At 41.7% G+C, this 24,240-nt stretch overlaps 2 protein-coding genes across 4 annotated transcripts in view; both read right to left on the minus strand.

Annotated features, from left to right (window-relative positions):
• The window catches only part of LOC308516702 (epoxide hydrolase 4), a 140,362-nt gene that overhangs the window by 91,917 nt on the left and 24,205 nt on the right, over window positions 1-24,240 (minus strand). The window contains exon 1 of one of the 3 annotated variants that reach the window (XM_081087763.1): window positions 2,245-2,417. The exons of 1 other annotated variant lie outside the window; for it this stretch is intronic. In XM_081087763.1, the coding sequence (XP_080943889.1) occupies window positions 2,245-2,393 (149 nt within the window). In that variant the 5' untranslated portion in view covers window positions 2,394-2,417. Of the gene's footprint in view, window positions 1-2,244; window positions 2,418-14,820; window positions 15,197-24,240 lie in introns of those variants that run through there. One more of the 3 variants, XM_081087764.1, reaches the window with a different exon arrangement.
• Window positions 9,399-10,937, minus strand: LOC308517300 (lysophosphatidylcholine acyltransferase 2B-like; the record flags this gene model as incomplete). Its single annotated transcript, XM_081088414.1, has 1 exon — window positions 9,399-10,937. One exon carries the CDS (start codon window positions 10,935-10,937, stop codon window positions 9,399-9,401), a length of 1,539 nt encoding a protein of 512 aa, XP_080944540.1.

Here is a 24,240-nt window from a genome sequence, read left to right on the forward strand (position 1 = left end):
ATCATTCAGATGTTACCTTATAAAGCCTTCCACAACTCACTTGGGTCCCAACATCACTTTTGTTTGGTTATTCTCTCACTAGAGTGAAAACACAAACACCAAAGCCATGTCTTATTAACCTTTGATTCTAAAGGAGCTTGCTCCTACAAAGCCAGGTAGGTGCTAGCTACTTCATTAATATTTATAAAATAAATCAATGATATTGCTGTGCTAAAAGAATAATAGCATTTAAGTAGGATGGGTGAGCATGTGAAGTTTTTTTGTAATTAAAAAGATGCTGCACCTATTTTTTAATTTTTACTTTTTTAGAGAGAGTGGGAGGGGGAGTGACAGAGAAAGAGATACATCAATGTAGAGGTACGTGCCCTCGACTGGAATTGAACCTAGTACCCTTCAGTCTGCAGGCCTACACTCTATCCACAGAGCCAAACCAGCTAGGGCCTGCACCTATTTTTCTTTATTTTCAACTAGAAGCCTGGTACACTCAGGGGGTCCCTCATCCCGTCCTGTGCCCTCTCGCAGTCCAGGACCCCTCAGGGGATGTCCACCTGCTGGCTTAGGCCCGCTCCCCGGGGGATCGGGCCTAAGCTGGCAGTCAGACATTCCCTCTGGCAGCCTGGGAGCCCTCAGGGGATGTGCGACTAGTCATGTCACCTTGGGCAAGTCACTCTAATAATCAGTGGGATATCCTTAGCGCTGCGGAGGAGGCGGGAGAGGCTCCCGCCACTGGCGCTTCACTTGCAGCCCTGAGCCCGGATTGTGCCTGAGCGGAGCTCCCCCTGTGGGAGCACACTGACTACCAGGGAGCAGCTCCTGCATTGAGCGTCCACCTCCTGGTGGTCAGTGCATGTCATAGCAACTGGTTGTTCTGCCCTTAGGGTCAATTTGCATATTACCCTTTTATTATATAGGATAAGAACTTGGGAGCACAGGGTCCTGTTCTTAACTGCTGCTAGAATGAAGATAAATTGTTCACCTGCTGTACTTTTAATCTAATTTTCTTTATATAAACTAAATATGTTATCTTCCTTAAATTCATGACACCTTCTGCTCACAGTACAGCCAGAAGAATAAAGTCACTGAAGAAGAGCATCTTATCCTTAGAGACTCACCCTAGAAACAGAACAACTTCAGTCTTGTTTTTTCCATCTTTTCCATCCATCCACCACTGGTGGAGACAAAGGAGCACCTCTGGTAGATAGGCCCAAATTAAAAGGAAATGTTCTTAACCTTATAAAGTTCATTTTATAGCTGCTGAAGCCTTTTAAGTGTGAGTGAAAGTGCTTTTTTAAAAGAATGCAGAAAGGTGCCCAACTGTTAGTTATTAGTAGTAACTGTGTTTACTCTAGTTCAGTAGTTCTCAAAGTGTGGCCGGGGCCAGCACTATCAGCATCACCTGAGGCCTTGTTAGAAATGCAAAAACTTCAGGCCCAACCTGGACCAAATGAATCAGACCTATGGACTGGGACCCAGTAAATCTAAATTTTAACAAGGCCTCCAGGTGATTTCGATGCACACTGAAGTTCAAGAATCAATGTTTTGGTGGAAATGGAAATTAGCTCGGGAATACTTCTAAGCTTCATTTTCCTTAGAAACTGAGGTGACTTTAGCTGGATTTACCATAGTCTGGGTTAAGCGTCACAACAACCCTCCATCTGCTTGGGTCTGCAGGGAGCGGGCAGTTGCTGGGAGCTGTAGAGGGTTCTAGGAGGAGAGGGGGCGCCACGTTGCAATAGGGAAGTATTTCTATGTCAGCACTTGTGCCAAATTGTTTAAACAGAGCTTGGAAGAAAGTGACCTCCAAGGCTCCAGTAATTTGTCCTATGTTTCCTCATTCTAAATATTCTTTATTTTCTGCCTAATTTTATCATTTTTCTTAACGCTGCTTAAGCTTAGCAAAACGTGTACGTTTCAGGACCGCGAACCCTGGAGGCACCCCGACCTTAGCGAGACGCCTTTCAAGACCTAACCGTGTCAGAGTATTTTGGCATCAACTGGTGCTGCCCAGAACGATGATGCTGATTTTGGTTTTCTTTTGGAATCTGGTACGTGGTCTCCGAGCAGCTCGCGACTGGTTTCTGCGGGAGGGCGGACGGCTCCGTAGGGAGGAGATTGCTGAACACCCCGCAGCCGCCCGAGGCGCGGGGAACGAGGTGGGGACGGAGCCGGAGAAGAGCCACGGCGGCGGGGGCGGCGGGGGGCGCGCGGAGCACTGGGGCGGCCCGAGTTCCCGCCTCCTCCTACCTGAGCAGATCCTGGCTGAGCTGCTCCGACACCAGCGCCTTCAGCCGGCGCCGCTCGCACGGCCCCTTCCTCGGCAGCCCCGGAGTGCACGCTGCAGGGGGCCCCACCGGTGCCGTCGGGGCCGCGCCGCCCTCCCCGCGGCGGGCCATGTCCCGCGGAGGCTGGCGGCGCCTGCGGGCTCAGGGCGCAGCCTCCCGCCCCACCTCCGGAGGAAAGGGGCGGCTCCGACCGAACGCTCGGCTCCGACCGGAATCCGCCCCCTCGGGGAACAGGTGGACGCCTCCTGGCAGTTTGTAGACGGTCCCTGCCGGCCGCCGAACTGCAGTTCGGGACAACCCCGGAGGCGGGGCCGCGTCGGCACGTGACCGGGGAGGCTGTGCGCAGGCGTAGTAGCTGTGTTTACCTCTCCCGGCCGGTACCCGGCCCCGCTTTGCTCCAGGGGCAAGCGGTTCCCTCGGGACTGACCAGGCCCCGGCGTTCCTCATCCCCGTTCCTCTTCTTTGCTTTCGGGTTGTTGATAGTCATTCATTTTCATAGATGTTTTATTGAGAGCTAAGTTCTAATCAACGCTTGCAGCCTTCCTACACTATGTGGGATGTCAGAGCATCCCCCCACCCGCGACACACACACACCCCAACACACACACAGACACACACACACACACACACAAGGTTCACAAGACCCTTCCAGCGGCCAGTGGCACTCCCTTACTTAAATGGCTTCGGGCAAGAAAAATTGGGGGTTCTGGGGTGCAGGGGAGAACATAAAATCAGCAGGGGTCAGAGCACTCCTGAGTCCCCTGCAGAGGGTGTGTAGAGCATCTAGAGCAGCGCATATAATTGCTGTTGGACTTGAGCTGAGAAATGTTGGGTTATATTACAGCGCTCTGCTTATAAAGCCACAAAATGACTGTGAAGAGAGGAGGTAAAGTTGTAGGGACAGAGCCTTTGAGTAGGGAAGTGGGAGGATTGAGGAGTTAGAGAATTTTGAATATTTTGGCCTGAAGACTATAGCTGAAATAGAATTTTTTTTTTTAATTTTAATTTTAATACTATACTTTCTCCAAAGGAAGAAAGCTCATTCGTTCTGTTTCATTCAGAAGCTCTATACAAGGTAATGAGTAAAATACTAAAATTGCTTGGAAAATACACGGACCTTGTACCATAAGATTGGCCAAGAAGTGGCCATTTCTCCAAATAATGCCCTTCTCAATTATTCAGACACCGTAATTAAAATGTAACTGGATAATTGATTCCTATTCCTGTAGAAAAGAGGAGTGTGAGAAATAATATAATGGTTAATATTTATTGAGTGTTTATTAGGTGAGAAAATTGCCCTACCTGCTTTATATGTATTAATTCAATTAATCCTCACAACCACCATTTAGGTAGGCACTGCTATGAGCCCTGTTTACATATAAGGAAACATGCAAATTTAAATGATAAAAATGTAAAGAAACATAAGGAAGTGAAAACATGAAAGTCAGGAAAATAGTTTGCTTTTGGGAGGAAGGAGAAGGTTGTAATTATGCTTAGGGGACTGGGGATCTGGAAAAGTGTTAGGTCTTGATCCAAGTGTTTGTGACAAGAATGTTCATCTTGAAAAATATTACATTTATGCCCTAGTCCCGTGGTCGGCAAACTGCGGCTCACGAGCCAAATGCAGCTCTTTGACCCCTTGAGTGTGGCTCTTCCACAAAATACCACAAAATATCACTTGCGGGCGTGCATATACAGTGCGATTGAAACTTCGTGGCCCATGTGCAGAAGTCAGTATTTTGTGGAAGAGCTGCACTCAAGGGGCCAAAGAGCCGCATGTGGCTCCCGAGCCGCAGTTTGCTGACCACTGTCCTAGTCAGTTTGGCTCAGTGGAGAGAGCATCCGCCTACAAACCAAAGGGTCCCGGATTTATTCTGGTCAAGGGTATGTACCTTGGTTGTCTGGGTAGCCTTGATTGCAGGCTCCTCCCCCGCCGGGCCCTGGTCGGGGCTGGTGCAGGAGGCAACCAATCAATGTGTTTCTCACACATTGATATTTCTCTCTCTTTCCCGCTGTCTTCCAATCTCTCTAAAAATCAATAGAAAAATATCCTCGCGCGAGAATTTTAAAAAATTAGAAGAAAAATATTATATGTCTTTAATATATATTATATACTTACGTATTAACTGTTAGCTACAGATTGGTTTGATCTGTATTTGTTTTACAATAAAAATAATTTTGTGTTACGTATTATGTTAAACATTTTGAGTTAAAAGGTAGTGTATAATAGCCCAGCCCATATGGTTCAGTGGTTGAACATTGGCCCATGCACCAACAGGTCACCTGTTGGAATCCAGATTAGGGCATATGCCGGGGTTGTGGGCTTGATCCCCAGTAGGGGTTGTGCCAGAGGCAGTGGGCAGGTGATGGATGTTGATGTTCTCTCTCATTCATCCATGCTTCTATCTCTCCCGCTCTCTTCCTCTCTCCCCCTAAAATCAATAAAAACATATATTTTTTAAAAACGGTAGAGTATAATAAATGACCCGGAATTCCGCTTCTGGTCTGATGGAGGGGGCTTTGCTAGGGTCACATTAAGCTGCGAGTGGTTTCAGGGGCGTCTTTAAGAGTCAGCAACATGGCAGAAGACATCAAGAGCAAAATCAATAGCTACTCTTTTGACAGCCACTTCAACCAGAACCAGACCAGAAACTGTAAGCCAAACTACCTGGACCTCCTCCACTGTGAGAAGGCAATGACCGCTAGAGGGGGTGAAGTCTCCATGTGCAAATGGTACCAGCATGTGTACAAGTCCCTCCGCCCCATATCCTGGGACCACCGTGGGCAAAAGGCAGTTTCCTGAGAAGGTCTGAACTGGTTGCATCCCACTTCATCTCTGTCCTCCATCCTTCTCCCAGGGAGGTGAAAGGGAACCTGGATACATCCCACCCTGGGATCCTGAATCATGGGTTAACTAATACTGAATACTTGTTGGAAAAGTGAAAAATAAATAAATGACCCTGATATTTTATATAGCTCATTTTCTAATTACAGTTTTACAGTTAAGCAGATGTTTGAGTAATGTACCATTGTTTCAATAAAGAATATCCCTTGGCAGCTACCTTTAAGCGAAAATCTCTTATTTACATTACTATTTTCCAGTACATCTTAAAAATTACTGTATTTGAATTACATTTGTGCCCTATTACCATGGAAATATTTGTGTCCTCCCCAAGTTCAAAAATGGAAATCTAACTCCCCATGTGATGGTATTTGGAGGTGGAGCCTTTAGGAGGTGATTAGGTTATAAGAGTGAAGCCCTCATGAATGGGGTTAGTAACCTTATAAAAGACACTCCAGAGAGCTCTCTCCCTGGTTTACTAGGTGAGGACACGGCAAGAAGGTAGCCACTCATCTATGCACCAGGAAGCATGTTCTCACCAGACACCAATTCTACCAGAGCATTGAACTACCCAGCCTCCAGAACTGTGAGAAATAAAAGTTATTTAGATCACCTAGTCTATAATATTTTAGTTATGGCAGCCCAAATGGACTGAGACAGAAGGGATTATGAAATATCACTTATTCATCTCCTCTTCTTGGGTGAGACCTACATGGAAATTATCTGAAAACAATCATTGGTGTTTTTCTTTCCCTTTCCTTAAGCTTTCCCCATCTACTTACCTTTCTCCCATTCATTTCTTCTTCAAAATTCCAGGAAGCTAAGGAAGTTTAAGCTTTAGGGGCCCTATTTGTACAAGCTCATTCCAAATCTCTAAGTAAGGTCCCTAGAAATGTGTCTACTTGAGTATGTTTTTTGCAAAGTTTGCAAAACTAAGAGATGTTGACCACAAATGATCAAGACTTTCTTTCCCCTTAGTCAAATGTCCCCTCATATGTGATGACACTGAGTGGCTACAGGCAATTTTGAGACTTAGCCACAATGAAACTAAATTGGGGATACAGTAGTTTAGAATAGCAAGGAATATTTATTGGTTCAAAATCACTTCCACATCTAAGTAAGTTGCTCCCTGTTCTGGTGTAGAAATGGCTTCTAGGAATACTCGCTGATTCATCCCATGTGGTGACATGAAGTGACAGAACCCAAGGTCACATCATTATGTGAAGATGTCTTATAGCAAAGGGTGCTGGAAATACATGGGTAGTGAAGGGGATGCACAATAGTAAGTAGAGGCTTCAGTTTTCACTGGTGTCTAGTCAGAACAAAAGGATTATTCTCAGTAATGCAGAACATGGAGTTTTTCCCTTTCTTTGAGAATCATACGAAAATAGAATTGGTCAGAATTCCTGTGTTTATAACCTTTGTTTGTGATACTACCTTTCCAGAAGTTGTAATCTGTTGTGATTTCTTTTCTCATTCTACATAACACTTCCACACCTAAAAAATAATAATAATAATCGGCAGCCATACCGTATGTAGCTGTTTCAATGGTATTCCCAATACCATATCTTCCTCTTTATTTTTATTTCCTCTTGTAGAATAAGAACATCTGGGCTACTTTGAGAAAGGGTAAGGAGGCATTTAGCCAGCAAATCTTTTCTTTAGAGCGAATAAAAATAATTTAATGTATATATTTATTGCCAGTGGAGCCCTTAATGAGATATTTTCTCTGCAAACATGAGGGAGAAATGATGGGCTATAATGTTCCTCTGGCCTTACTTGAGCAAAATAAAGGCACTTATTTTACTTACTTGAAGTACTTCATAATCCCCACTGTCTCAGTCCATTTGGACTGCCATAACAAAAATATCCTGTGCCTTTATTTTCCTTACTTATGTTGAATAAAATAAAGGCACTAACTAGAACCATGCTCGGTGAACAAAATTTATGACTAGATCTCTTATTCTTCTACCACTAAGTTACACTGAAATCACTATATTGACCCTGGAAGGATAGCGTCTGCGCTGCAGGAGAGTGACTCTGCACAGGGGTCCTGGGGGCTGTCTCCTCAGCTCCCTTCCCAGAGCCACAGACCCCAGTCTCTCCTCACACAACTCCGGTCCCATCTGGCCTCCCTACTCCGGATTCCAGGAGTTGTGGTTCAGACACAGCAAAGTAACTTCCATTGAACTAATCCTCATACTGATAATAATTTTAACAGCTGAAGAAATATGTAAAAGAATAAAAATTTAAAGGCCCTAGAGAGGAACCAAATTAAACAGAAACTGGTGGCTATGATCCAAGAAAGGGAGTGCACAGATGTCACAAATCAGAGTCCACGTGCCCAAAGGAGGTATCACCCCTGTGCGTGAGGAAGCAGAGAAAGGGCAGCAGGGCATTCCATGTACTAGTATGTACATCATGATAAATTCACAGACTGACAGAGGGTGGACTCACATGGACCGATGAACAACTAGTGGTGCCATTGTCAGGTACTTTTCATATGGAAAAAAATACAAAATAGACTATAGAATTGAACCACCTTACATGACAGAATATTAAACACATATATTTCATAGGTCCATATATGGCTTCATTTGCTCAGAGTAAACACAAAGGTTAGCAGTTCACACACATAACATTCTGTTGGCTATTCTGTCATTATTGCTAAGAACATGTTTCCACTGTGTACATTTGTTAGACTCTCAGTTACTGTTAAAAATCCATAATGGTGGAGAATCAAAACAACCCAAATAGCTTTCATGAGAAAAAAACAAACAAACAACAACTATTATCTAGAACCGATGAGAATGAGCTATTCTGGACATAAGGGAGGGGCAGAGAGCTGAAGGTTGAATGGGCTTTTAGGACAGCAGTAGTTGCTGATGAATGGGATTTTTGGACTGGAACACGTGGTGTTCCCCTGGGCAGGATGGCTTCCCCAAATTCTTTGTCCGTGGGAATCAAAGAGTGAAACCAAGGATGCAAAATGGTATAGCAAAGGCAGAAATTTATTGAAGAACAAGTACAAACTCCCATGTAGGGAGGGGGAAAGAGTCCCACCGAGTTTCTTTTCCCCCAGTTTATAAAGGCTACAGTTTTTGTGACTTGATATCGCCTCTGATTGGCCACTCTTTCCCCTTTGATTTGGTCACTATAGCAACTCCTGAGCTCAAAGGTCAAACCTCACATGGGATGTGTGAGGCCCTTCTTTATTTTTTAAATATAGACTTTTGGCTACTCCCAGTTCCCTTATCTTATGGAAATGTAACTTGTGCCTTCCCTTTGTCTTATGGAAATGTAACTTCTGCTGCTTCCAACTCCCATGTCTTATGGAAATGTGCCCTTTTGCAACTCTGTAGCCCTCTGTTTTTTCCATGGACCCCCTTAATTTTAAAAATTCCCTAAACCTGACTATTTCACCCCTAAATATTCCTATTTCACTGAGGGTGTCAAGATGACTCCTGACCCTTCTCTATGTCTGTTCATGGGGCAATGTTCTGCCTCTTCCATCACCAGCTTTCTCCTCAGACACAAGTTACTGCTTCTCATTGCTACACATGACAGGTCCCTGTATTTCTTAGATTCTAAAGTACACAATTTCTCATCTTTCACATATCTAAAATAATTATAACATATATTTAAAAACCGGTATCAACAGCCCTAGCTAGTCTGGCTCAGTGGATATAGTGTCAGCCTGTGGATTGAGGGTTCCCAGGTTTGATGCCAGTCAAGGGCACATGCCCAGATTGTGGGCTCTATCCCCAGTGTGGGGCATGCAGGAGGCAGCCCATAATGATGCTCTCTCATCATTGATGTTTCTATCTCTCTCCCTTCCTCTCGGAAATCAATATATATATATTTTTAAAAATTCTTTAAAAACAAACAAAAGACAGGTATCAACAGTTGTTTTATAATAGAAGTACACATTTAAGGATCTTTTCCCCTTTCCCCCAAAATTATACTTCTTAGTATGTTAAACCAAGGAAATGAGATATTTATTAATGCTGCTGCTGCTATATGGGGCAATTCTACCTAATCTGAGTTTTATTCTTAAAAAAAAGAAATTGAAAAAAATTAGATGCTATAAAGTCTAGTTGAAATATATATATATATATGCCGTAAGTACATTTAAATATCATAATTAAGTGTCTAGGCCACTTAGAGTAAACATGATTGTGTTTTTCCACAAAGAAATATTTTTATTTCATAGGGTCTACCTGGAAGGTACTTGCACCATTTTCAGGGCTGACTTAAACCTTTAAATACAGCGATTAAACTTGTTCTTGTGGTAATGTGTATATATAGGCTGCCTGGAGTTCTAAATATGAATTAAATAGAATGGCATATTTTGGATGCTTCAAAGCAAATCTCATAAAGTCCTTGTATGAAATGTATTCTGAGTTCTCTCTAGCTATTCCCTGAAAGAGACTGGAAACATCAAGGCCAGGCACTCCAAAAGCTGCCTGAAGTATAGCAGCCAACTCCGGTTGTGTTATGAAACCATCGTCATCAAGATCAAAAAGCTTAAAGGACATTCGCAGAATCTCTTCCGTGTTGGCAGGATTGCACAGGACAGTCAGCCCTATCACGTACTCTCTGAAGTCTATGCTGCCGTCGTTATTCCTGTCAAAGAGGGCAAACAGTTGTCTGAAGGGCTCTGAAATTGGGAGTTTTAAATAACTTGCAAATTCTTCAATTCCTATCTTCCCTCCTTTTGAGGCAACTGCGATTGCAGCATATTCATCCAAATGCTGATGAATACTGTCCCAATCTAACTTCAACTTCCGGCTGATCTTTGTAAATTCCACCAAACCAGCTTCCATGGGTAGTTGAAGGTTGCCCGCGCTGATCATTAGTTTGCAGTCTTCGTACGTGTGGTCTGTCACGGGCACCCCCAGAGCATTGGCCATGTTGACCCGCACTGCATTGGCAAAAAGGATGGGGTCTTTTTTTTCCTGGTCACTCGGGACGTACACAGGCATGAACTCCACTTCTACCCTGGTGAAGAGCTGGCTCAGGGTCAGCAGACACACCTGGAAGGCTGTCAAGCCCTGCCAGGTCCAGGTCACCGTGTCCAGGCTGTTTGGGTACCTGAGCAGCACTGGCTGCACAGGCACCCCTGGGGAGAAGGCCCCTAGCTTAAAAGTGATCAGACACGTGCGATTGGTACACACTCCCTCTGGGAAAATCATGACCTGTGGCCACGCCCCTTTGGAGGTCACTCGCTTCTGGATTTCATCCCGGGTAGTCTTCCGGGAGTTGGGGTCCTCTCGAGTCACAAGCACCGGCTGCGTTAACAACAGGAATTTCCCAGCCACTGGTATCCGTGCGTTTTCACTCGCAGAGACCACGGAGGGCAGCCCCGCCACCACACAGGCGATGGCGTCGAAGAAAGTGGAGTGCGGCGCGGTCACCAAGACGGGGGCCTCCTTTCGGGTGGCCTTTTCCCCTTTCACTTTCACCAGGAAGCCGGAGGCAAGGAAACACGTCTGAAACAAGAACCTGAGGGGTAGTTGCACCAGTTTTCTTCTCCAACTCTTGGCGGGCTTGCCTCCGCGAGCAGAGCGGCCTATGGTGCACAGCATGGTCACGGGCCAGAGGAAGACGAAGAGGATGGCCAGGCAGGACACCCGCACCACCACCAGCAGGGTCCCCAGGAGGAGGATGGCGGCCCAGCGCCTCGCGCTGATGTGCGTGCGCTGCACGAAGGGGTTGGCCACCGCTGGCGGGAACAAGGACCTGCTCCTCAGGAGACGGCGGGCAGGCTCCCACCCGTCCGCCTCCCCGTCCGAGGAGGAGCGCTGAGACATGGGGCCGACTCTTCAGGGGTCATAGGAGGCCCCGTCCACCCCCTAGTCCGAGGAGGAGCGCTGAGACATGGGGCCGACTTTTCGGTGGCCTTAAGAGGCCGGCAGCTGGGACCTGGGTCGGTCCCCAGAGCGCACGCCTTCCCCCTCCTGCTCTTTCTGCTCACGCAGCATTAGAACCTAGAGGCAATTGTGTGTTAATAGGATATGATGTATTACCTTTGAAATCCGAAAAATTTTAAATGGTAAATGATGTAGTGGGAGGATTAGAATCATATCAGCAGGATAATATTCTTTTCTTTTTTTAAAAAATATATATTTTTTATTGATTTTTTACAGAGAGGAAGGGAGAGGGATAGAGAGCTAGAAACATCGATCAGCTGCCTCCTTCACAGCCTCTCTTGGGGATGTGCCCACAACCAAGGTCCATGCCCTTGACTGGAACCGAACCTGGGACCCTTCAGGCCGCAGGCCGACGCTCTATCCACTAAGCCAAACCAGTCAGGGCTATTCTTTGCTTTTTGTAAATGTCTTCATATATATATGTATATATTTAATAAATTATTTTCATATAACAATTGCTGACATTTATATTAAGCACATAGTATATAGCTACTAGGGCTCTATGAATTTAAATATATGAATCTTAATGACAATTTTTACTGTGAGATGCTTTGGCAACGGGTAAGTCAAATTCATTTTCTCTCCCTACAATTGATTTCTACAGAAACAGTACGATATCTTTATGTTCAAGAGGTTTAACTGGTGGCACCCTTGAGCCTTTATCTTTTACAAACACTCTTCCACATCCATTGAAAATTAGACTATATCCACTATCAGAGGCCAGAATTAGCCATGGAACGTTTGATTCATACTCTTAATATTATTCCACATGAACCAATCAGCATTTCAGACAGACATAAGTAACAATGGCAAACCTTAAGATTACCTTTGTCAGTAACAAGTTTTCATTAAAATAAGTCAGGATTACTTCATTGCGCCAACCACCGTCAACATGCTCCTGTCTCCTCCCTTTATTGCTGTCTTTTGGGAAGGATCAATGGGAAGCATAATCAAAGCTGGTGTGAACCAGGCTCTCTCTATACTTCGCAGCATTTGCGACGCTGGCAGCGCTATATCAAATATTCCTGTGTTCACTAATTGCTAAGTTGAATTCCTTTTCTTAGAATTAGAAGTCGAACTGAAGGTTTCTGAGATATGTTTCTATTTCTTGGAGCATACCAGCTTTGCTCCATGACCCTTCAATCTGCAGGCCAATGCTTTAACCACTGAGCCAAACCGGCTAGGGCAATATGACTCATCTTTCCTGTACATATGTGGACACCAGAGCCTGTTAAACAGAATGTGATCTGTGCGAAGATTATGGGTTTTACAACCAGATGGATCTAGTTCAGATCCTGGTTCTAACACTGTGGTCATTGGCCAACCTCATTTTGACATCTGTAAATTGTTGATACTCCCTACCTGGAAATGTTGTTATGAGGCACAAGTATAATATATAGAGAAGAGTGGTTTTCTAAAAATTATTTTTTAAAATTTCTTTATTGATTAAGTTATTACATTACCCCCTCACCCCCAATCATGCCCTCACCCCCCTGTTGTCAGTGTCCATTGGTTAGGCCTATATGCTTGCATATAAGTCCTTTGGTTGATCTCTCCCCCTTACCCCCACCCTCCCCTACCTTCCCTTTGAGGTTTGGCGGTCTGATCGATGCTTCTCTGTCTCTGGATCTGTTTTTGTTTATCAGTTTATGTTGTTCATTAAATTCCATAAATGAGTGAGATCATGTGATATTAATCTTCTCCCACTGGCTTATTTCACTTAGCATAATGCTCTCCAGTTCCATCCACGCTGTTGCAAATGGTAAGAACTTCTTTTTTACCACAATAGTATTCCATTGTGTAGATGTACCACAGTTTTTTAATCCACTTATCTGCTAATGGGCACTTAGGCTGTTTCCAGATCTTAGCTATGGTGAATTGTGCTGCTATGAACATAGGGGTGCATGTATCCTTTCTGATTGGTGTTTCTAGTTTCTTGGGATATATTCCTAGAAGTGGGATCACTGGGTCAAATGGGAGTTCCATTTTTAGTTTTTTGAGGAAACTCCACACTGTTCTCCAAGAGTGGGCTTTTATTAGTAAATACAAGTTGTTAGGATACAATGATGAGAATTCTTAGGGACATTCCTCTGTCTTCTGTCACTATGAGAACGATGCTTAGGGAGGGAAGCATTCCTTTCACCAAGGGAACACAAATGCGGTCTCTAAGGAGCCATGGCTTGGCAACATCAGTGGTTGTCTCCGTTGCCACGAAGAGCAACCCAAGAGAATGAGTAGTCCCTTGAGCTGGTATTGCTCTCTATTCTGTAACTCTTCCTATGTTTATTTGTATTTTCATCACTATTCTTGAACCCTTGTTTAATTTAACTGCATTCTGTGTCTGCTTCTTAAGGGAAAGTTCTATATTACCATGTCATCTTTCCTTTAATTTCTCCCACAGTGCCTAGCAGTGTGGCAGATATTTATTTATTAAGCAAGTATCTGAGTTCCTACAATGAGCCAGTCCCTTTTTCTAGATGCTGGATGTGTCAGTTAATAAAACAATAAAATGTCTCTGCCCTGGGGAGCTTAGATTTTAGTGCACAGAGGAAGATAGCATTCAATTCTTGTTGCCTGGAGTGGGGCAAATGGACACTTGGATACTTTTTCTAAATCCTTCACCAATTTAGCTAGAGAATTAAGGCAAATAATTTAATGGATATGCTTTCCTACTTTGCAATGTTTCATATATATATGTGTATATGAGAATCTTCATAGCATCTCTTGTAAACACTATGGCCTGTTTTAGGAGTGTATACTAGTATTCATCTAGTCATATTTGCCTTCAGACTAATAAATATACTATAAATAGAAGAAACTTGATAATAAAATTTTTTAATAGTTAAAAAATAGTTAAAAGAACTTTTGAACAAAATGAAAATTTATACCATTGCAGGTTTGTCTTTTAATATGGCTAATCTTTTTATTTATTTATTTGTTGTTGTTAATCCTCACCCGAGGATATTTTTTCCATTAATTTTTTTAGAAAGAAAATGGAAGGAATGGGAAGAGACAGAGAGAAACACTGATGCAAGAGAGAAACATCAACTGGTTGCCTCCTGCAGGTGCCCCAGCTGGGACTGGGGATCGAACCTGCAACCGAGATATGTAGACTTCACTGGAATCAAACCCGGGACCCTTCAGTCCGGAGGCTGATGCTCTAACTACTGAGAAAAACTGGCTAGGGCAATATGACTGAATATATATATCTATATCTATCTATATATATCTATATATCGATATATATCTATATATATATCGATATATATCTATATATATCGATATATATATCTATATCTATCTATATCTATCTATCTATCTATCTATCTATCTATCTATCTATCTATATAAAGCACCATATGTTAACAGGGTAAAGAATGCAAGCAACTTGCTCTAGCTGGTTTCGCTCAGTGGATAGAGCATCTGCCTGTGGACTGAAGGGTCCTGGGTTCAATTCCAGTCAAGGGCACGTGCCCGGGTTGAAGGCCCAATCCCCAGTAGGGGGGTTGCAGGAGGCAGCCGATCAATGATTCTCTCTCATCATTGATATTTCTATCTCTCTCTCCCTCTCCCTTCCTCCCTGAAATCAATAAAAATATATTTTAAAAAAAGAAAAGGAATGCGAGAAACCAAAACTGAGCCACTTTCCCCAACTTTCTCTTTGTACAAGTGTGTGCATGTTAAGGCAGGTGATTTTCTGTGAAAGCACAATAGAGGGAAATCAACATTATGTTACAAGTTCACACACATTCTCAGATTTTTTCAGTAATATTTGTCATGATATTTATTTATGATAAAGCATGTGAAAACAATGTTTTCCTAGTGAATCTCACAGAAGTTGATGAACAATTTAAAAAATATATTTAGAGATTTTATTACAGACCTCTCATAGCAGAATATAGAAAAGTCAATCTTTTTTTCTTGCTTCTTCTTTTAGAAATGTCCATATCAATTTGTTCACTATATCAGGTTGTTCTTGCTGAAGCCAATGACTGGCTTCTGACAAAATAGTTAGCCTGAAATAGTTTTTAACATAAATCTTTGTGACTTCAGCCATTTCAACCTCCATAAATGCGTCTTTCTCTCCCCACAGTAGTAGTGTTGGAGTGGTCACCATGTGATGTTTGAGAGGCAGGCAGCTATAAAAACAAAACATGTGGGCTTGAGACTCATTTTAAAAGTTAATATAACTTTTTTTCATAATGTTCCTTTAGGCCACACATTCTTAAAGGAGGCTAATATCGCCACCAAAGGGGTGAAAATTGGTTCTTGGAAGAGTGAAAAAACATCTTACTCTACACATAAACTACAGATATACATGTAGTACATAAGCAGATATTAAAATTTCATGGGGTAAGAGCAATTAGGGAAAAATGTCTTCAAAGGCTCCTTAGGAAGGTGATGATGAAAAAAATGGTTGAGAAACCCTGCTTTAGGCAATCTATACAATAAAGTATTTAAAAGGCTATTTAAGAAAGACCCCAATAAAATTTTTAATTGGATGAGGTTAGCAAAATTTATAATGATACCTATAAATTACATACAAAATTCATTATTATGAGGAATAATTTGCTTTAAAAAGATACCAAAATTTCTGAATGGTGTGATGAAAGCTTTAAATAGTGCTTTTGTTTAAGTATATTTTAAATTGTTTGTTAGATAAGCTAAAGCATTTTATGTGAAAATTGGAACTAGAAAGTCAGAATATATAGGGTGTCTCCAAAAAAAGGCACTTTGAATAATTAAAGGCAGTGTTTATTAAAATACATTTCCTTTTCAAAATTGAGCTATCAGCTGTTACAGTGTGTATACATTTTGGGGGACACCCTGTATATATGGACTTAGCCTTCATACTACATGACACTATATTTATGTGGCAAGAAGAATTTTTAAAAACAAAGTTTTATTGCATAGTTTCTTAAATACAGAAAAGTATAAAGAATAAAATCATGCACGATTCCATCATTAAAAGATAATCTTTGATCATTTTCTATGCATATCTTTAAACCCATACTATAAACACAAGGCAATAAACATATACAGTATACATATTCAAATTTCATATTAAACTATAACTTAAGATCATTCTCATTTCATAAAGTTTTTCAAAAGTAATTGTAAAAGATACTATTTAATGGCATAATAACCCATAAATGACTTGACTATTTTCTTATAATTGAATAGTTAGATCATAGCATCACTTTAACATCCCCTTATTTTAAGTGATGATATTGTGAGCATTTTGTGCACAAATCTTTGTTGGCATTTCAGATCATTTCTTTGGGTAGCCCTGAAAGAGGAATTCTTTAGGTAAAGAGTAAAAATACTTTTAAAGTTTTTGATACCTTCTGCGACACTGTTTTTCAGAAAGGTGTCATGGTATTAATTACACCCCTGCAGAGAAGAATGAGAAAGAACATCTAGCTACACACTCTCCAGCACTGACATATATTTTCACTACTTATCCAAAAGTTTGACTTGTGGTTACTTGGGGCTGGTAGATGCTGCTGGAATGTGCAGGATATAACATATGCCCACCAAGGACTTACCTTTTAACTCCCATGCAGGTGGCCTTCATTTGGTTGTAATGCTCCTAAAAATTCTTTGTGAATGGCTAACTAATAGAAAAATATATTCTATACTTAATTATTAATACATGAATTGCTATACAAACTTGCATGCCACTTAAATTCTAGAGCTCATAAAATATTCAAAGGTAAACCATTTTTTAATCTGCATATCTGAGCATGTTATAATTCAGTCAGTAAGCTAGGGGGAGTCTTAAAAAGCTATTAGTCAAAAAACAAAGAGAAACATAAATTCTTCACCAGATCAAATTAAAATTAAAAGGGAGGAATTTCCAGAAAACTAAAAGAAACACATATTCTCTGGTCCTGAGAATTCAAAATGCTAAATTTCACATGAAATATAAGTTACATGTAAAACAAAGTGGGTATAGCTTGGTGACTACAGTTAATAATATTATATTGCCTATTTGAAAGTGGCTAAGAGAGTAGATCTTAAACGTTCTCATCACAAGAAAACTAAATTTTATAATGATAAGTGGTGATGAAAAGTACTTATTGTGGTAATCATTTTGCAATATATAGAAATATCAAATCATTTTGTTGTATACCAAAAACTAATATAATGTTACATGCCACTTGAACCACAATAAAAATAAGTAATAAAATAAAACAAAGCAAAACATTAATTTTTTTTAACAGAGTAGGTTTTAGTATGTTAAGCTAAAGAATTTATTGGGAAACACGATAAAAATTCCTGATTAAAAGTGATTTGAGTAAGTATAGAAACAATTTGAAAGACCTACAAATTGTAACAAGTAGTAACAATTATTGCTCCACATTGTTAATCATTTAACCTATAAAAACGTATTTAACATACTTATTCCAAATCAATATCTGAATTTAACATGTTACTCCTCCAAAGTCTGAATAATCAGATGATTTGTAAGTATTAAGGCGGCAATTTTCCAGAGTTTTATATACTCTATCATTACTTTTGTATGTAAAAATATTTCATTACTTTGATTTAAAAAGATAATGTAGAAAATAATAACACTCACTACTCAGCTCAAGAAATAAAACATTGCCCTGGTCGACATGGCTCAGTATTTGGGGCATTAGCCAGAGCACCGAAGGGTTATAAATTTGATTCCCAGTCAAAGGTTGCCTCCGGCATATGCGTATGCAGGAGATAACTAATTGATGTGTCTCTCTCACATTGATATCTCTCTTCTTACCCCTCTCTCTCTCTTTCTCTCCCTCCCTTCCACTCTTTCTAAAACTCAATGGAAAAATTATCCTTGAGTGAGGATAACCAAAAAATCCTATATAATAAAAGCCTAATATGCTAAGTGTCTGGTCATCCGTTCAACCAATCAAAGCACAATATGCTAATGATATGCTAAGGCTGCTCAACCGCTCGCTATGACGTGCACTGACAACCAGGGGGCAGACAGTCAATCGATTGACCAGTCACTATGATGTGCACTGACCGCCAGGGGGCAGATGCACTAACCGGTAAGTTAGCTTGCTGCTGGGGTCCGGCTGATCAGGACTGAGCGAGATGGGCCGGACATGCTTTGGAGCCCTCCCGTGGTCCCTCTCCAGCTGGCCAACCTCCTGCATCCCTCCCGGGCCCCGATCGTGCACTGGTGGGGTCCCTTGGCCTGGCCTGCGCCCTCTCGCAATCCGGGACCCCTCAGGGGAAGTTGGAGAGTTGTTTTCAGCCTGATCCTGCAGGCCAGGCCAAGGGACCCCACTGGTGCATGAATTTGTGCACTGGGCCTCTAGTAATAAATAAAACACTGAAAATATAATTAGATCTTTCTGCTTATCTATCCTTGATACTATTTCTTCACCTCACCCTAACGCAATGATTTTCAAAGTGTGGTCATGACAATACCATCAGCATCAACTGTGAACTTGTCAGAAATGCCAATTTTTTATTTTATTACTATTTTTGATTTCAGAGAGGAAGGGAAAGGGAGAACATCAATGATGAGAATCATTGATCAGCTGCCTCCTGCATGCCCTCTACTGGGGACTGAGTCTGAAACCCTGGGCATGTGCCTTGACAAAGAATAGAGCCATGACCTCCTGATTCGTAGGTCAACACTCAACTACTGAGCCACACTGACCGGCAGAAATGCCAGGTCTTGGGCCCCATCCCAGGTTGACTGAATCAGAAACTCTAAGAGTGGGTTTGAGCCATCCATGTTTTAATAAGCCCTCCAGGTGATTCTGATATAAACTAGACTGAGGAACTGCTGCCTTAGGAGTAAGGACTAGGTTGAATTTGGTTCTTATAATCCCCATGAATATTTTTAAATTCATATGTGTTAGGATACCTCTACCCCATTCCTCTGGTTCCTTAAGGAGAGATTTTACTTAACCCCTCCTGGATCTTTGCCCACTCTTGATTGGTGAGTGACAGTTGTTGGTTCTGGGTTTTGGGCTAGGTGGACCCATTCAAATAATAGGTCCTGAAGGTAAGAGAGTTAATGTGCTCTGCAAACTTTCCTAAAGGCAAACTGCTCTAAAGTCTACACTGGCAGTAGGGAGTTAGCAAGACCATTTTTGTTCTCATATAAAGTCATAGCATTCAAGCTATCCTTTGTTAGTAATGAAGGTGATATTTTGTTTTTCATCTACTGACTTGTGATTGATTTCTCAACTAGTTCAGATATTCGGCAGGAAAAGGGGGTCTTCTTGTCAGATCCCCCCAAATACAGTATATGTATTTCTGTAAACAATATATAGAGAGGTGTTTGGCATTTTAAAAACTTTATTAAATAGCATATTGCACATATCTTTCCACAACTTGCTTTTGTGACTTAACATTATATTTTTAAGATTTATCCATTGATAATACATGTAGCTCTTCATTTTCACTCTTGTGTAAAATTCCATCATATGACTATACCACAATTGCTCCATTCGCCTGTTAATGGACATTAAAAATTTTCCAATTATTTTGATAATTCAAATAATATTGAACTCATTCTTGTACATGTCCACTTGTGCACATGTGGAAGAGTTTCCTTACAGTACATCCCAGAAACAGAATGCTTCCTCAGAGAGTAGCAAGTCTTCAACCTTACTCGATATTGTCAAGTTGTTTTCCAAACTGATCAAATGCTTCACAAGCAGCATGTGAGAATTCTCTTCGCTCCACATCATTGCCAACTCTTGTTCTCAAAAGTTTAATTTTGTTTTTCAATCAAATGAGTGTGAAATACTCTTCATTTACTTGGTGTAGCAGAGACTGCTTCCCCAAACTTCTTCCCTTCCACGACAGTGATAAAACCCCAATTTTTAGCTGTACAAAAGGCCACCCAGAGGAAAGACTCATTACATTCCTCAGGCTGCTTGCAGCGAGGATATTATGAGAAATAATGTGTGTAACTTCAGAGTTGTGCCCATTCCCCATCCCTGCCCACCCACTGCCACTTCTCTTTTCCCAGGTTATACTGACTAAAATGCAGATGTGGTGGAAAACCACGCTGGACCACACAAAGAAGGGCAACACTGTAGGAACAGCAGAAAAACAAGAAAGAAAGTGCGCAGATCTCTGACCAAAGAGTAACATAACTTTGATGATTTCATGGGACACAGCCACTATACCAGTCTAGACTTTCTCTGTGAGAGAAATAAATTCTCTTTTTATGTTACTTTAGATCTCTGTCACAAGCAGTAAAACTATGTTCTATATCTGACTGCTAGTAAGGTGGGCCATCTTTCATGGTACTGACCAGTAGATTCCTCTTCTGTGAATTGACTTTTATCCTTTACCCATTTTTGGATTGGGCTTCCTTTCTCTTACTGATTTGGAGACGTTCTTTATAAACTCTAGATATTATTAATTCTGGTTTAATTATGTATTGGAAATAACTTCTCCCTCTCTGAGGCTGCTTCATCATTTTATGATATATTTTTATATATAGACTAGAGGCCCAGGGCACAAAAATTTGAGCACTCGGGGGTGGGGGGTCCCTCAGCCCGGCCTGTGCCCTCTCGCAGTCTGGGACCCCCTTGGGGGTGACCACTTGCTGGCTTAGGCCTGCTCCCTGGGGGATTGGGCCTAAGCTGGCAATCAGACATCCCTCTGGCAGCCCGGCAACCCTCGGGGATGCCCACTTGCCAGCAGGGAGCAGACCTAAGCTGCAGTCGGACATCCTTAGCGCTGCTGAGGAGGCGGGAGAGGCTCCCACCACCACTGCTGAACTGGCAGCCATCAGCCTGGCTTGTGGCTGAGCAGAGCTCCCCACTTTGAGAGCACATTGACCACCAGAGGGCAACTCCTGCATTGAGCGTCTGCCCCCTGGTGGTCAGTGTGTGTCATAATGACCAGTCATTCCCAGTCTTTCTGCTGTTAGGGTCAGTTTGCATATTACCCTTTTACTATATAGGATAGAGGTCTGGTGCACGGGTGGGGGCCGCCTGGTTTGCCCTGAAGGGTGATCTGAATCAGGGTGGGGGTCCCGCTTGGGTGCCTGGCCAGTCTGGGTGAGGGGCTGAGGGCCGTTTACAGGCTGGCGGGAGACTGAAGCTCCCAGCCTCTTTTTTTTTTTATTCTGGGATTTATTTACCTTCTATAGCTGTCACTGGAGCTGAGAGTCGGCTCCAGCTCTGAGGCTGTGGCTGGCTGAAAGCAGGTTTCTGGGTTTGTTTAGCTTCTATAATTGCAACATTGTTGCATCTGGAGCTCAGAGCTGGGCTGTGGCAGACGGGGAACCTTGGCTTCCTCGGTCACTGGAGCAAGCAAGCCTCATGTTCGCTTCAGCTGTGTGGCTGCCGGCCGCCATCTTGGTTGGCAGTTAATTTGCATATCTTGCTGATTAGCCAATGGGAAGGGTAGCGAAGTTATGGTTAATTACCATGTTTCTCTATTATTAGATAGGATATTTTTAATTTTAATGTTATCTAATTCACCAGTCTTTTTAATTTGAGATATTTGTGTCCTGTTAAAGAAATCTTGCCCTGGCCCTAACCAGTTTAGCTTAGTGGATAGAACGTCAGCCTGTGGACCGAAGGGTCCCAGGTTCGATTCCAGTCAAGGGCATGTACTTTGGTTGCGGGCACATCCCCAGTAGGGAGTGTGCAGGAGGCAGCTGATCGATGTTCCTCTCTCATCAATGTTTCTAACTCTCTATCCCTCCCCTCTTCCTTTCTCTCTGTAAAAAATCAATAAAATATATTTTTAAAAAAAACAACGAAATCTTGCCCTGGCTGGTTTGACTCAGTGGATAGGGCGTCAGCCTGCGGACTGAAGAATCCTGGGTTCGATTCCGGTCAAGGACACATCCCCAGTAGGGGGCATGCAGGAGGCAGCTAGTCAATGATTCTCTCTCATCATTTATGTTTCTAACTCCCTCTTCCTTCCTCTCTGAAATCAATAAAATTATATTTTAAAAAAATATCTTTCCCACCTAAGGTCATTAACGTTTTCTCTGATATTATCTTTTAGACATTCACAAGTTTTGCTTATCATATTCAGTTTTTTTTGTGTGTTCCTAAGGTTTTTTTATTTGTTTGGTAAATGATATGGATCTAATTTCATTTTATGGATATCTGTATGAATATCTAATTATTTCAACAAAAGGTATTGACTCTTTTTACCACTGGTTTAAAATTCTCTCTGTTATACCAAGTCCCATAAATGTGGCTCCATTTTTGAGCTTTCTTTTCTTTGTTCCATTGGTCCAGTGGTCGGCAAACTCATTAGTCAACAGAGCAAATATCAACAGTACAACGATTGAAATTTCTTTTGAGAGCCAAATTTTTTAAACTTAAACTACATAGGTAGGTACATTATTATTAACTTAATTAGGGTACTCCTAAGCTGGCCTTTGCTAAAAAAGTCCTCAATCTGATTAAGGTACATTCGCTGAGGTCGACCCCTTCCAACTCTCCCATCCACACTCGTCTTGTATGCTTGTTTCGTCTATCCCCTTTCCAAAAACCAACTTCTGCGCATGGGCCACGAAGTTTCAATTGCACTGTATGTGTGCACCCGCACGTGGTATTTTGTGCAAGAGCCACACTCAAGGGGCCAAAGAGCCGCATGTCGCTCGCGAGCCGCAGTTTGCCGATCACTGCATTAGTCAGTTTGTCTATCCAGAGCCTACACAATATTGGATTTACTTTATAGCCTCATTATGTCTTAATATCTAATAGGGTTAGTTATCCTCCTATTTTCTTTGAAATTATCTTGAACATTTTTAGCTTATGCTTTCCCATACAATCAGCTTGTCAAGTTTCATGAAAGACTTTCTTAAGATTTTGATTGGAATTGCATTACATTTATAGATTAATTTTGGGGAAATAAATAACTTTATGATATTGAAGTTTTTCACTCATGAACTAACAAACCAGGGCTAATTTTTAGTAGTTTACACCAGCAAGTCTGTATCAATTATTAAAATATTAAAATACTTTTCTCTGCTGGTTAGTAAAATACCCATTTTCCTGAGCCTGCCTTCTTTACTGCTTCCAGTAAATGTTGATAATTCATAAAGGTCATCTTTTGCTAGAGACATTACTAAGTATATAATATTTTTGTTGCTATGTAGGGTATCTATTTTTTTTAATATATTTTATTGATATTTTACAGAGAGGAAGGAAGAGAGACAGAGAGTCAGAAACATCGATGAGAGAGAAACATCAATCAGCTGCCTCCTGCACATCTCCCACTGGAGATGTGCCCGCAACCCAGATACATGCCCCTGACCGGAATCGAACCCGGGACCCTTCAGTCCGCAAGCCGACGCTCTATCCACTGAGCCAAACCGGTTTTGGCTGTAGGGTATCTATTTTAAAAATACATTTTCTAACTGTCTTTGGTTTATAAGATACTTTTTATATATTAAACTTTTAACATGTATCAACTTTGCTGAACGATTTTTGTTCTAATAATTTTTCTGTATATTCTCACTGTTTTTCTAGATATATAACCACATTATCCACCAATTGCCATGGCTTTGTTTCTTCCTTTCCCAAGACGTACACTCTTTCAGATTTTTTTCTTATCCTATGTGCTGGGAAGTCAGTGGTGAATAGAAGCAGCTATAGCAGCCAAGTTTATCGTTAGTCTTTATTTATTTTTTTAAATATATTTTATTGATTTTTTTACAGAGAGGAAGGGAGAGGAAGAGAGAGTTAGAAACATCGATGAGAGAGAAACATCGATCAGCTGCCTCCTGCACGACCCCCCACTGGGGATGTGCCTGCAACCAAGGTACATGCCCTTGACCGGAATCAAACCTGGAACCTTTCAGTCCGCAGGCTGACGCTCTATCCACTGAGCCAAACCGGTTAGGGCCGGTAGACTTTATTTTTAAAGGGAATGCTTTTAGTGTTTCATCACAAAATGTATTTGCTATGGATCACTGGCACACAGAAGTTCCCTTCTGCATTCTTGTCATAATGAAACCATAATATGATTAACAGAAAGAGACTAAGAGACACAGAGGGTATCATGTTTAATGGCAAAGGAAAAGAAAACTTACAGTTGGTTTTATAAGGCAGGAGATGACATGTTATTCTCTCAGAAAGAGGTAGGACTTCTCAGACCCCCCAAAGTTTCCCATGGGAATACAGCAATGGGCAGTACCATAAAGTATTTCTCCCTTTTATGGAGATTTTAAAATCTCCATTTT

This window comes from Myotis nattereri (genome assembly GCF_964212035.1).
Source record: "Myotis nattereri genome assembly, chromosome: 3".
NCBI classification, from domain to species: Eukaryota; Metazoa; Chordata; class Mammalia; order Chiroptera; family Vespertilionidae; genus Myotis; species Myotis nattereri.